Raw genomic sequence first — 15563 nt, forward strand, 5'->3', positions numbered from 1 at the left:
ATAAGTTTTACAGATTTATATTTAAATGTTTACGTATTGCCTGACTGGTTTCATTTGAAATGATAAAAAACCGATCAAAAGATATTTAAAGATACTGTGTTTTATTCATCTCGTGGTGATATATTCAGGAATCAGATTAAATTTTAAAGATCTGCACAATAATTTTACCAAAATGTTGACAATTCTATGTTTATTCTTTCTTGGTGTAAATTGTACTTTTTCGTTTTATTCTGGACATTGTAATATTTCATTAAGTATGAACGGAATGAGATGTGATTGTAGTTCGAGGAATCTAAAATTTATACCAACAGAATGTCCACGAAATACATCAGAGTTATATCTGGCTAACAATGACCTTGACCTTTTAGGTAAGGAAACATTTACTAGATATACACTACTCAGCTTTCTAGATATAAGTGACTGTAATATAACGTCAATCGACCAATCAGCTTTCAATAATTTGACACAATTAAAAAACCTGAAATTTTTAAATAATCCATTGAAAAAATTTCAAAGTAACGTTCTTGCACCATTAACTGACCTAAGAGTTCTTTCCATTTCATATATTTTGCTGTCAACTTATCCAAGAGAGTCCTGGTCTGATGTTTGCAGAATTACTGCATTGGTTTGTGATGATGGCCCATCAAATGGAACATTTTCTGAGATATTTTCTGCCATGAAAAATCTAAACTACTTCGAAGTTGATTATCAGAGTGTTGTTATGCATAACTTTACATTTCAATCATTCAAAAGGACGCCATTAAAGCAATTAAATATCAATGGTCATTTACGAGTGATAGAAATCGATGATTTTGCACCGTTAGAATTACTTTCTAGTCTTATTATTCCAAATCAAAATTTTCTTAAATTATCAAAAACATTACCAGCTTTGCACGTGTTTCAAAATCGACAAATGAATGAATTAGATTTGAGCAATAATTTTAAAAATTATGGTGAATATGTTATTTCGGCTGATCTATTTGCATATATCGGTAACATTTGCGTAAAAAGATTATCTTTGGGTTGGAATGGCATTAGGAGGATAGATGCAAATGCCTTTCAGAAAATGAAATACAAACATTGTCTTGAATCTTTGAACTTAAATCACAATGACTTTGATTATCATCAGGATCTTATGGCATTATATTTCAATTTCTTTATTAATATCAAAAGAATAGACATTTCTGAGATATCTAGTCGATCTATTGAAAACATTCGAGAACAAAACACTAATGGCACAAAAACGCTGGATCACAGAGTGATATTCAATACTCGATCAAATTGGTCTATCAGACTACCTTCTTCACTCGAATTTCTAAATGCATCATTTATATACGGACGAAATAATCTGATAAACAGTATAACATTCAAGGGTATTACAGGATTGAAAATTATTGATTTTACATACACATCATTTGACGACTGCAATTACACAATAAATGGACTTCAGAACGTGTTAATACTTAATGTTTCACATTTCAAATGTGGTGTTTTAAATCCATACCTTCTACAATCTGCCGTCAATTGTGAACAGTTGATAATGCAAAGTTCTTCACTAAGTATTGGCCTAAAAGATGATCACCACAGTAAATTCCTCCATGGACTCAAACGTTTGCAGTATATAGACTTTTCGAGAAATGCATTTGAAGACCAATTCAGAAGTTCAACATTTAAAAGTCAATTAGACAGTGTGCAATCTGTGATACTTGAAGGAAATTTATTCACAAGTGTTCCCTTGAATTTAGAAGACTTCAACCGTCTAAGTTTCCTTAACATCAGAAATAACAAGATAGCCTACTTGACAACAAAAGAAACCGACGCCATTGAAGTGCTTTTCAGAAAATCAAATAGAACAATGACAGTCTTATTAGATGGCAACCCTCTTGTTTGTACTTGTGCTTCATTAGATTTTGTAGAATGGTTATTTACTACTAAAGTGAAACTTGACAGCAATGGTAGTTATTCGTGTGTCGGAAACGATGGAAATATTACAACAACAAATGCTGTCTACAATCACTTGCGAGTTTTTAGAATAAGATGTATAACGACAGTATGGGTTATTTTTTCAGTAACATTGTTGGGTGTGCTTCTTTTCTTCATTCTAGTTGGATATCGTTACAAATTGCACCTACAATACTTTTGTTTATTTATCGGAATGGCCAATAAACTTTTCCTGAAGTCAAAAGAAGAAAAACTTGAATATGATGCATATGTAGCTTATTGCGATGGGGACTATGAATGGGTGTATGGACCTTTGCGCATATTTCTCGAAGAGAGACGAAATTTCAAACTTCTTTTGTTAGATAGAGGAGATGTCCTTGCTGGAGAACATAGACTTTTTGCTTTAAACAATTCTATTCCAAAATGCAAAAAGATAATCTTAGTGATTTCAAAAGAGTTTGTTAACAATGATTGGGCATACTACGAAGCAACTGTAGGAATTGAACATTTCCTTGGATTACAAGCGAGAATAATTGTTATAAACCTGGAAAATGTAACCAAAACAGAAATACCGCAATGTGTTCTTCAAATGATGTCATTGGACGCCAACGATCATATTCGCAAAACAGACATACTAAATGAAAATAACATTTTCTGGAAATGTTTAGATCAAGCAATGAAACGTTAATGAAGGACAGTGTCGTTATTGCTTTTTTAATTGATGCTATTCAACAATTGTTGTTTCATTGTACAAATGCATTGTCAGTCTAAAGCGTATGCAAATAAAGTAAACATTAAAAACCTGCACGGTGGTACTATAGATATTATGACCACTATATTAACGAAAGGAATAAAAGAAACCAATGACATTAAAATACGACTAGATGTGCTTACAGGTATGAGCAACAATTTAACTTAACAAAAATGTATTTAAAAATCTTATTACAGACGATCATATGACTGTGTAAAATATCATTATCGGTAAACGCTTATATATATACATGTATTTTTATAAAAAAAAAACCTATAAAATTGAAATGGCGTTTTAGGTCAAAAATATGAGTTTGTCATTTTATGAGGTGACATCCCACAAGAGTTTATGAACAAATTATCGAGATTATTTAACCTGTTTACTCAAATTAGCACAAAAGTCATAATTTTGAAATAGTTATCAAAGGTACCAGGATTATAATTTAGTATGCCATACGCGCGTTTCGTCTACATAAGACTCATCAGTGACGCACATATCAAAATATTTATAAAGCCAAACCAGTATAAAGTTGAAGAGCACTGAGGATCCAAAATTCCAAAAAGTTGTGCCAAATACGGGTAAGGTAATCTATGCCTGGGATAAGAAAATCCTTAGTTTTTCGAAAAATTCAAAGTTTTGTATACAGGAAATTTATAAAAATGACCACATCCTTGAAAACACTTACTATTTGTTCAATACAAAAGACCATTTCATTGCTCTAATCTTATGTCTTTTTTTTTTGAAATTGGTGTTTATGGTGCAGGAAAATCCAGAAAAGTGCTTCGGCCGAAACCCATTTTTGAAGTTTTACTTTCATTTATACAAATTCTAGATTACAAGTTACCACCGGTTGTTATTAAAAAACAATGTCACATCATTTTGTCAAACAGACATGCTTGATTGTATGCTAATTATGTGTTTTAAACAACCCATATCTGTTTATTTAAAGTTTCAATATTTTTATATTTTAACAGGACGAGGTTATATTGCATACAATACAAGGTCAGGAAATTATGTGAAGTAAAACGATGGTCTTTGTTTTCTTCCCATTTAAATACAATTAGAAGTAAAGGTTAAAATGAATGACACCATTTTAATACACGCATAAAAGGAAATCCATCCGTTATAAGAGCTCCTATTTTCATCTTTTCTGTATTACAAAAACGTATCTGAAATGTCTCATTTTAACAGTATAATTATTTTTGTGCAGTGCGATAGATACAACATCTCGAAAGAACGACTCGAATATCATTTTGTTTATTTAATCTTCTATAGCCAAATGTTGTTATTTCATACTTATAGATACCGACTAAAATTATATCATATGCTATAGAAGAATGAAAAACCTGATCTGACCTGAACACCACAAAAAGTCTTTCTGTTCATATTTAGCATGTATAGGCCCTCCAAATTCTTCTAACTCGCATGTTGAAAATTGTTGGAAACCTTGACAAAAAGTTTCGTCATTCAAAATTTACTCAATTATTGTTGCATTTCAACTGAGTCAACCACTTAAGATTTTAAGTGTCCTCGGTTGCATCTCACCTTTCAGTTATTGCTTTGTAATATGAATTTCGATTTTTCTTGTTCTCGTCAATAAATGTACGAAATAGTCCTAAGAACAAGACAAGTTATCAGCATGGGTTGGTCTTAGTACTAAATACATGACGAACAAGGTAAAAAAGACGTTACATTCTTATTTTAACAAAAAAAAAAGAGTATGAGTGTAAGTGAAATATCTTAATACTGTCTTAGACTAAGTTCATGTTAGTAAGTAAAGATGCCCGTATACTCCCAAGGAAAGGGGTAAAAATACAGAAGATGAAAAAAAGCAACATACAAAATGTATAAGAATATTTTAGGTTACATATAAATTGTATTTGATTTATCTCTCTCTCTCTCTCTCTCTCTCTCTCTCTGTGTGTGTGTGTGTGAATTACTCACATACAACACTAATACTTTCACTCATCTGATTTTCTACAATATGTAGCATGACTTACTTTTTAATAGAATTTTGTTTAAAGAAATAAATTTGCTCATAGTTTATTTAGTATCTCTTTTCTCTTAACTAAACATAGATAAAATGAAGAAAAAAAAAAACACTTATATAAATAATTCTTTGTAATTATGATTAGCAGATTATATAACAAACTTTCATGTTTGCAACCAAGAAACACAGTCTCTTTGTTGAGATCAAAGTTTACAAAAAAAGTTTCACAATATTGGAAAAAGACTGCCACAATTGAAATGTTATTGGGCATTCAAAAACAGGTGTTCAATGGTTTCTTCTCCAAGTTTACAAAATGTACATAACCTTGTTTTTTTTAATTTGATTTTGAACAAAAGGTATTAGTTGCTATACTCCTATGCAAAAAATTATAATTGAAAAGTTCTTAAATAAGCATCTCTACAACACTTTTTTGTTTTCATGAAATATTCTGACCATTCTGTAGTATCAATAAGTAACAGTTCTTCCCATTACAAAAATTTGATTGTTGGAAGTTGAATAACTGCATCTACTCAGTTTACATATACAAATTTAGCTTTCGCTTACACATGTTACGCATCTGGTTCAGGAAAATTGGTACCGTTAATGTTATTACACCTGATCTTTTAAAAGAAAGTATCACCAGTGTTAGACTTATCTAAATCTTGATTTAGACAGTTTTCTTTAAGGCATTTTTCATAGTGTTAGAGATTTTTGATATCAGACCATAATATTTAATAAAATTGTTGGTTTGTACTTGCTCAAATTTATAAAAAGTCATATTTTCACGAATAATAAGGTCACTTACTGACTGCACAGACCCCTGTCCCCATTGTATGTAACATGGGAAATCATCCAAAGAAGAAAAGTTCAAAATATCTAAGAATAAAATGTCATTGACAGAAATCTCAGTAACACGAAGCCTTGGCTCACACCGAACCACACGCTAAAAAATCATATTTTCACGAATAATAAGGTCACTTACTGACTGCACAGACCCCTTTTCCTATTGTATGTAATATGGGAAATCATCCAAAGAAGAAAAGTTCAAAATATCTAAGAATAAAATGTCACTGACAGAAATCTCCGTAACACGAAGCCTTGGCTCACACCGAACCACACGCTAAAAAAAGATCCCAAAAGTTACTAGATAAGTGTAAAACTATTCAAACGGGAAAACCAACGGTCTAATCTATTAAAAAAAAAACAAGAAACGAGAAACACTTATGAACCACATCAACAAACGACAACTATAACATCAGACTCATGACAGGAAAATGTAAACCAACTTATCAAAAAAGCTCGATATGCGACAATGAATGAAAAAAATAAAGAACTGCTCTAGGTGTGATAAATTGGGAAATTAAAATATATTATAACAGGTTGTGGATATCTTAACGCCAAGTTGTAATTTGATTTTGAGTAACTATAGTTCAAGTTATATCCAAATTAATTGTACTTTAAACAGGGAACACACCTCATTGCACGTGTATTCAACGAACGATCCTTTTGATAAACATATCAAACTTTCTGATGTAGAACTGTTCGCTTATTAAAACTCTCATTTGTCTTTTGAATTTTTGAAATACTAAGTCTTTTCTACCTCGGGAATAGTTTACCTTAGCTGTATTTGGCACAACTTTTAGGAATTTTGGATTTAATGCTCTGCAACAATGTTCAACTTCGTATTTTATTTGACATTTTTTTAGATTTTTGGGAATCGAGCGTCACTGATGAGTCTTTGGTAGACGAAATGTGCACCTTGCGTTAATACTAAATGTAATCCTTGAATCTATGATGAGTTTATTGTCAGAAAGATAGTCACTTAAAAATAGTATCTCAAGCATAATTTGATTTTAAACTAACCAGAGAGGCGAAAGACACCAAGAGCAATTTGAGGCTCATAAGTCAAAAACATACTGATAATCTAATGGCATAGAAAAACGACAAATCACCAAAAACAAAGAGCTGTACAACAGTACGAACCCAAATGGCCAGGCTACACACACAACGTACAACAGTACGAACCCCAATGGCCAGGCTACACACACAACGTACAACAGTACGAACCCCAATGGCCAGGCTACACACATAACGTACAACAGTACGAACCCCAATGGCCAGGCTACACACACAACGTACAACAGTACGAACCCAAATGGCCAGGCTACTCACACAACGTACAACAGTACGAACCCAAATGGCCAGGCTACACACAACGTACAACAGTACGAACCCAAATGGCCAGGCTACTCACACAACGTACAACAGTACGAACCCCAATGGCCTGGCTACACACACAACGTACAACAGTACGAACCCCAATGGCCAGGCTACACACACAACGTACAACAGTACGAACCCCAATGGCCTGGCTACACACACAACGTACAACAGTACGAACCCCAATGGCCAGGCTACACACACAACGTACAACAGTACGAACCCCAATGGCCAGGCTATACACACAACGTACAACAGTACGAACCCAAATGGCCAGGCTACTCACACAACGTACAACAGTACGAACCCCAATGGCCTGGCTACACACACAACGTACAACAGTACGAACCCCAATGGCCTGGCTACACACACAACGTACAACAGTACGAACCCCAATGGCCAGGCTACACACACAACGAACAACAGTACGAACCCCAATGGCCAGGCTACACACACAACGTACAACAGTACGAACCCAAATGGCCAGGCTACTCACACAACGTACAACAGTACGAACCCCAATGGCCAGGCTACACACACAACGTACAACAGTACGAACCCCAATGGCCAGGCTACACACACAACGTACAACAGTACGAACCCAAATGGCCAGGCTACTCACACAACGTACAACAGTACGAACCCCAATGGCCAGGCTACACACACAACGTACAACAGTACGAACCCAAATGGCCAGGCTACACACACAACATCAATTAAAGTGGGAGATAGTTATCAAGTAGAAAATTTCACGAATAACCAATAACGTTTAAACAGTAGGACAACAAAACTACACTCAAGTATTTCACAAACGTAACCATGTATATAATATGTGTTAATGTAATGCAATCTGTAACTGTATAGGATAGCTTAGTTTTGGAACATTAAAAAAGATCTTAAAATACCACTAAACAGATAGTCATTATATATTAGAAAAACGAAAATTATGTGTATTTCATTTCTTGGTGAAAACTGTCTCATTGATGTATACTCCTTATTATACAATTACTAAATCTTGTATAAGTATCAAGCAAACTGATTTAATTTTTTTTCTACATATACATGTCATAAATCACAGTAACAGAATTCGGGTCTTGGTTTTAATGGTTTACTTTTTACAAAAACCAAAAACTGAAAACAACATGTTTAATTATTTAATGAGTCCTAAGCGCATTTCTAGATTAACTTTTATAAGTGACGTTCAGAGCCGAATATTTGAAAGCCGATGATGTATAAATACCAAAACAGTTGAAGAAGTATATAACAAAAAATACCTAAATAAAGCCAAATCAATCTAAGGTAAACTTTGCCGGAGAGAGTTGAAACCTTAGTTTCTTTATTATTTCAAAATTAATCAACGGCCAATTTTAGAAAGGTTTGTTATAAAAATGTCAGTACCGTACGTAGCACTGCCTACTGATCTGATGCTACCCTCGGTGACTGATTGTCCACCAGCAGAGGTATCGACCCTGTGCTGTAATTTTTTTTTTAAAACAACACGTTTAATAATTTAGTACGTCCGAGGCGATTTTCTGGGTTTTCTTTCATTGTAAACTGGATAAAGAGTAGTTTCATTAGCACTCATACAACATTTTCTTATCTGTGTCTTTTATAGAAATAAAGTCAATAACCGATCTCTTTAAAATTTGTTCAATTTTGTATTCAAGATATTAATTTCAAATATTAACGAAAACTTTAGAAACAGTTCACTTTCTTCTTATATCATCTCTGTTTTTACTTTTGTATACTCTTGTAACTAAAGATAAGCGCAATGCAAGTGCATACGGGCATCTTTGGTTACTTATACGCATTTCATATGGTCTCTAGTGGTCTTTTTGTTTTAATGACAATCATACTTCCTTCTGTTTAATTGTTAGTGCATATAATTTTTAAAGATGCGGCTCATTGATCGCCAAAAAGTAGGTTCTTCTATAATAATTATGTTTATCATGTGTATTGAACTTAGGCCATGCTAAAATATTTATTTATACTCGATGTACATAAATTGGAGCGAGTACGCAAAACGTTATTTTAATACTTATTTTTCGGAATGAAAAAAATAGTATGCACACAGTCATGTCTTTATTTTTTTTTTCCAAACCTAGTTTTCAAGAGGGAGAAATTATCTTTAACAGCGAACACAATTCTAGTGTCAACATAATCCAAAATTTCGGAAACTCCATATTCTTAACGTCATTGACATATGAAGTAAATTGTACGGTAGAAAAACTCCACATTGATACATCAAAGTTAGATATTTTGTTTTTAATAAGATGCATCGGAAGACATAGCTGAGCTAGGTATATATATATATTTTGTTATTATGTCACGAGCACGTTCCTGTATGTTGTTCTCGAACATGATGTTTTATGAAATGAAGTAATGTTAACAAAGTACTCGATACAATTGACAAGACTATTGAAACGTCGTATAAAAGAAGGTATATTATTACCAGGCTTCCATACAGATAGCAGTAGTTCTTAAGATATCCAGAATATAATGTCTTTCTGGAAATAAGAACATATTTATAGCAAATCAGAATAATTTGCTAGAAAATCTAGTAATCTAAGTTTATGAGGAGGCTCGAGGGTACAAAAATGTCAGAACTTTTTTAAAATGTTTTTTTTTTTCATTGTAAATTTTATTTATAACACTATAATTAATTGTTACTTTATGATATGATACAAAGATCAACCAAAATATCGATTTATTTCGGCCCCATACGACTTTTAAAATGTTTCTTGCATTGCAAAAGCTCCAAATTATCTCTGTTTGGTGCAAGAAATCCTTTTTTTTGCATTAAAATTGAAAGATCTTTTTTAGTCATCTGTGGCCTTTATTTATTATTATCATTTTCAAATATGCTGCACTTAAACTAACCAACTGTAAAATTTAGGCGATATTTGTAATTTAAATCTTTTGTTATTTCAATATTACCTATATTTCTCCTATTAGTTCAACAGAAAAAAGGACATTAAAAAACATGCATGCTTCTTTCGAAAACAGATTGTGAGCTTAAATAAACGATGACCCCATCTTTTTATTTTATTTTTCTATAACGTATATGATACGTTCATTTATAGAAAAACATAGCGAAATCCTATATTTAAAAAACAAATCTATTTAGACCAGCGAGTCCCCTTACGGATCATAACACAGTAATTTGGTTTGAGTAAATGTATTAATAAAACACATCTCCGCCACTGAAAAAGATATTCGCTATTCTACACATTCTTAAGGCGATCCGTGAACTCCTTTCGGTACAAAATTACCCCGTGATTTATAATACTTTGTTTGACACTATGACTTAGCCATGAGTTATTTGATAGTGTTATCCAATATACTGATGTAATATCTACGTTTTACAATGTAGAGAGCAGGCAAATCAATATTTCTTTTGTCGTCAGTTATACACGGTCTACGAATTGTCGTGCGCATATCATTTACAAACAAGAATATAATGTGTTGTAAATAATACAATAGTGTTTATCATTATCATCTTCACATCATTACAAAAGTCTCTTTGCGGCAGAATTGTTAATTCATCCGAGGAAATTTCCAAATAAGGTCTACCAATTGTCATGCGCATATCATTTCCAAACAAGAATATACTTTTTTTTAATATAATGCACTCGAAAAGTATGTGTTCATCTATACAATATTACAAAAGTCTCCTTGCGGCAGAATTTAGCGATTCATCCGGGGAGATTTCCAAAGACTGTAAGAAAGCTTGTCGTGCGGATTTCTTGTCGTCAACTAATTGTAAAGCAATTCCCAATAAGGTGTAGACCTCCGATGTACACTTCACATCTGACATCAAGTATCTGTCTGCTATAACAAGTTTTAAATCCTGAATAGAATCCTGACACTGTCTAAGATTATTTAGGTGATAATGACAAAGAACAGTAAGGAAGTATGCATACGCTGTGGATGGAATGACATATTTTCCCTTCCATCCCTCCATTAAAAGTTCTTCTGGTGTTAACGTTGAATCTATATTAAATAGTATATGATCTACGAATAATATTTTCAGAAGATAAGCTATACTCGTCTTGTTGAATGACAGCAGTTTCAGTGACTGGTAATTGATTTCTGACAGATTCATTCCAAAGAACAGTTTGTCTAAAGTACATTTCGATAGAGAATACCTAATGATGTGTAAAGCCTTTCTGTATTGCTTTGTTTTGTAAAAAAATGAAGCTATCATTAGCCATCCAGAAACAGCGTCATGATAGATATTTGTTAGAAGAGTACTTAAACAGGATTTGTACTGTTTGTATTGGTATTTATTGTTGATAATTGCACTATCAACTGGTAAACGCTGAGCAAGTTTACTACACCTATGTGATATGTAGTATGCATTTAATTGCTTTAGTGAAAAATAATGAAACCATATGTTGTGTAATAATCCTGTGTTGAATATATCTAGATCAAAATTAGTTGCTAAGAAACCATTTGCAATATACAACATACTGGATTGCACTACTTTCTGAACGTCATTTACATATAATGTAAATGGTTCAATTGGAAAATTCCACATCGCTACATCAAAGTTAGATATTTGATCTGAAAATAAAATGCATCGCCAACCATAGCTGTGTAACGTGTTTAATTTGTCTAAAAGTTCATCACGAGCACGGCCCTCTATTTTGTTCTCGAACATGTTGTTATCTGGAATGAAGTAATGTAAACAAACTGAATGCTCGACACAATAGACTAACCTGCTGAAACATCGCATAAAACAGGGTATAAGATTACCAGGCGTCCATACAGATGATGGTAGTTCTTCAGAAATCCAGAAAATAATTGTTTTAAGGAAATATGAACAGAGTAAATCTTTACATTCAGAATAATTTGCTATAACATCTTTCAAAATTATTTTCAAGAGAGCATAGCACATTAATTGGGTGTGAGTAAATGTATAAATTAGAAGTTTTTCAGCCACTGAAAAAGATACTCGCCATTCCAACCCTTCTTTTGGTGATCCGTGAACTCCGATCGGTACAAAAAGTACTCCGTGTTTTATAATACTTTGTTTGACATTATGACTTGGCCATGAGCTACTGGACCTATTTATCCAATTTACAGCAGAAGATATCCACGTTTTACAATGCAAAGATAAGGCAAAATCAAAAAATCCTTTATTGTCAGTTATACACGGGCCATGAATTGTTTCGCCTTTTTCTCCAAGAAATAAAATACTTCCCTTAAATAATGCACTCGAAAAATAATTTTTACCATTATGTTCTTCACAGCATTCCAAGTTATACTGACTTCTGCTATATTCTAGCCTTAATTGAGTAAAACCAGGTTTTACATCGTCTGTATCCATGGACAGATAAGTTATACTTGGATCAAAGTCGGGTTGTTTATCCGCATTCACCTTAATAGATGTGTCTACGTACATTATATCTAAATCACTTCCTCGCATTTCAAGTCCTTCTCCATAGCTCCCACTTGTTATACATGTAAGTAACTTGCTACTTGAAAAATTATCCCTCACCGTGTTCATTAATCTGATTGTGTTAACATGTTCTTCTGTTCCTACGATGGTATGACACAGATAGCGATAAAGAGCTAGTGATATGTTGGGTGTAATAGTGTCTGTAATTAGAAATTTAAAACAAACATGGTAAAACATTGTTCAAGGTATATATCATCAAAAACTGTACATTTAGGATGCCTTCACTAATTTTGCTGACAGTTATGTTCTCCACAGTATATGTGTTTTGAACATTAAAGTTAAATCAAATTGAATATTCAGATAATGTGTTATATTACACTTATTAGTAAAGTAAAGTACAAAATAATTGAAATTGATCAGGGAAAATATTTTAAATACATAAGAGGACTAATAAATTGACATGAATTAATTAGAGACATGAATAAAACGGAATATATAAAAAAAGAAGATGTGGTATGATTTCCAATGAGAAAACTATCCACAAAAGACCAAAATGACACAGACATTGGTCACCGAACGGCCTTCAACAATGAGTAAAGCCCTTACCGCATAGTCAGCTATAAAAGGCCCCCGATAAGACAATGTTAAACAATTCAAACGAGAAAACTAACGGCCTTATTATGTTTGAAAAACGTTTTTGATTCATGCTTTTCTCTTATATTGATTTTACCATTCTTTTTTTCAAAACTCCTATAAAAATATTTATGACCCTTTTATTTTTCATACTTAAATATAAAAAGGAAGATATGATATGATAGCCAATGAGAGAACTGTCCACAAAAGACCAAAATGACACAGACATTAACAACTATATAGGTCACCGTACGACCTTCACCAATGAGCAAAGCCCATACCGCATAGTCAGCTATGAAAGACAATGTAAACAAATCAAACGAGAAAACTAACAGCCTGATTTATATAAAAAAATGAACAAAAACAAATATGTAACACATAAACAATGGACAACTACTAAATTATAGGCTCCTGATTTGGGACAGGCACATACATAAATAATGTGGCGGGGTTAAACATGTTAGCAGGATCCCAACCCTTCCCTAACCTGGGACAGTGGTATACCAGTACAACATAAAAACGAACTATTAAAATAAGTTGAAAACGGCTTAACTCATCAGATGGACAAAATTACAAGTGGACGTGACCGGGTACTTATACATTCCGACACAAAAGACACAATGAATAGACCTGAGAATACTCGCAGTTATCTGACAGCTAGTTCAAAGCCGCTAACAACTATTAAAAAAACATGCATCTAATTTATATTTTAATTTTCAGAAAATGACGTTTATAATCTTCAGATTTGTCGATACGCGGGAACAGCCTATGGTGGCAAAAAGCTGTAATTATACGAGAATATTCATACAGTGGGCTGAAGATTGAGATGGTGTCACACTTTTTGAAAATATCGTGTAATTTACTAATGGGTATTTGACCCAGTTTACATAATAATTGATGCCTACTATTGTTTTTAAATAGAGATTACCAAGTGTATAATTTATACGATGTTTAACTCGTCGATTTCGATTGATACGTTTCCCATGAGACCTATTATTTCGTTGTTTTTTATCAGCAATATTCATGATATCAATAGAAGAAGTAGTAGATATGTTCCCTTGTCCAAGTATATTGTCATTTAGACCCAGGGGATAAGCTGTTTGAAGTCGTTTAATCACAGACAGTTGGATAATTTTACGGGAATCTTCAAATTGTTTATGCGACTGCCCTTGTTGTTTTTGGATCGTTTCGAGCGGATGAAATCTAATAAATTTAATATTGTGGTTGTGTTTACCTAAATGTTGATAGATTATACTTTTGAATTTCTTAGGTTTTCGGAAGCGGTGTAGATGTTTCCATGTTCGTTTAAAAAAAAATCCCGTCCTGTTTTTCCTACATATTGTATACCATACTTTGGCTTTGTTCATGTAACCAGATAAATGAGGCTTTGGGTTTTTCATGTTATGTCACAGGAAAAGGAAAGCGAAAAAGCTCTCCCGTTCACTGTTGACCTTATAGTATTATCAGAAGAGAATCTAGAACAGGTTTGTCATTTTCTGGCATTGCACGGAAATATTTGTCGATATCCACGTGCATTTTATTGAATAATCTGGCTGCATTACCACTTTTAACCCAATTTTAAAAACTGCTAAATTTAAATGGGGAATTTCGATTGATGGCGGTTGAATTAATATTTGAAATACGGTTTTTAATATTTTGAATAAGGTTTTCTTTAAAGTCGTGCAAAATTGACCTACTTTGATTGAATTTTTTTTTATAATATTTTGTTTAAAAGTAATCTCTCCCTGTATGGCTAAGTTGGAAAGATTTTTTTTACAAAACCAAATATCTGGGTTTTTTTTAAATACAATAGTCAAAAAAAGAAACGATACACATTTTTTTTTTAAATCAAAGATGAAGTTTTCATTTCATAAGACAAATATTGAAGGTAGAAATATTTAATGACCATTGCAATACCAATCTGTTTTAAAGGTAAAGACAATGTTTGCCATCTATTCTTTTTCTTTTTCATACAGTTTATTCGTTTATGTGTAAGGCAAAGTTCGGCCCAACGAGAAATCGTTAAAATGCATACATTATCAAATGATTTACCATAGACAGTATATGTTAAGTGAAATTCACAAAACGGTAACAATCTTAAAAGTAATCCGATTGGTTCCAAATTTACAGTGTTGTTTCCATATCAAAAGCAATGATTTGAGGCGATTTTTGTTGTTGATTTTTTTAAATGTTTTGAGATTTCAAAAAAACAGGTTTTTTTTCCCAAAAGTTATAAAAAAAATATTTTAACCCATTTGTAACAACATGAACGTAACTTGAATAGCATATTGAGTGTGTTTCCTTGTTTATAAAACTGTGTCAAACATTGTTTGCCAATCTGTCAAAATATTTACAGATTTAAGCAAAGATCTAAACCTTATTATGTAATGCTATTATACAACCAAACATCGTGAATTATAGTTGATATATCTCAAAATAACATAACCTTACAATAAAAATAAGTCATTTGTAAGCTATGATGATGTAATTTCCTTTAAATTATATTTTCTATGTGAACACAGAATAGTATAAAATAAAATGTTGCTCATACTCATTTGAAAGTTTGAAAGAATAAACAAATTGAAGTTGTTGCTTAACTACAATCTCAAAAGCCTGTTTTTATT

At 32.5% G+C, this 15563-nt stretch overlaps 3 protein-coding genes across 3 annotated transcripts; 2 read left to right on the plus strand and 1 right to left on the minus strand.

Annotated features, from left to right (window-relative positions):
* Window positions 1–256: 256 nt before the first annotated feature.
* Window positions 257–2629, plus strand: LOC139501966 (toll-like receptor 4). Its single transcript, XM_071291276.1, has one exon. It carries the CDS (start codon window positions 257–259, stop codon window positions 2627–2629), a length of 2373 nt encoding a protein of 790 aa, XP_071147377.1.
* A 4166-nt stretch (window positions 2630–6795) lies between these two features.
* On the plus strand, window positions 6796–7668 carry LOC139501967 (repetin-like). Its single transcript, XM_071291277.1, has one exon. It carries the CDS (start codon window positions 6796–6798, stop codon window positions 7666–7668), a length of 873 nt encoding a protein of 290 aa, XP_071147378.1.
* Window positions 7669–10563: 2895 nt separating this feature from the next.
* Window positions 10564–12543, minus strand: LOC139501969 (uncharacterized). The gene has a single exon (XM_071291278.1). It carries the CDS (start codon window positions 12541–12543, stop codon window positions 10564–10566), a length of 1980 nt encoding a protein of 659 aa, XP_071147379.1.
* Window positions 12544–15563: the final 3020 nt, after the last annotated feature.

Source organism: Mytilus edulis, chromosome 13 (assembly GCF_963676685.1).
Source record: "Mytilus edulis chromosome 13, xbMytEdul2.2, whole genome shotgun sequence".
NCBI classification, from domain to species: domain Eukaryota; kingdom Metazoa; phylum Mollusca; class Bivalvia; order Mytilida; family Mytilidae; genus Mytilus; species Mytilus edulis.

Coding starts and splice junctions, on each gene's coding strand:
- LOC139501966 (XM_071291276.1), top strand. CDS start 257: ATGAACGGAATGAGATGTGATTGTAGTTCGAGGAATCTAAAATTTATA.
- LOC139501967 (XM_071291277.1), top strand. CDS start 6,796: ATGGCCAGGCTACACACACAACGTACAACAGTACGAACCCAAATGGCC.
- LOC139501969 (XM_071291278.1), bottom strand. CDS start 12,543: ATGTTTTACCATGTTTGTTTTAAATTTCTAATTACAGACACTATTACA.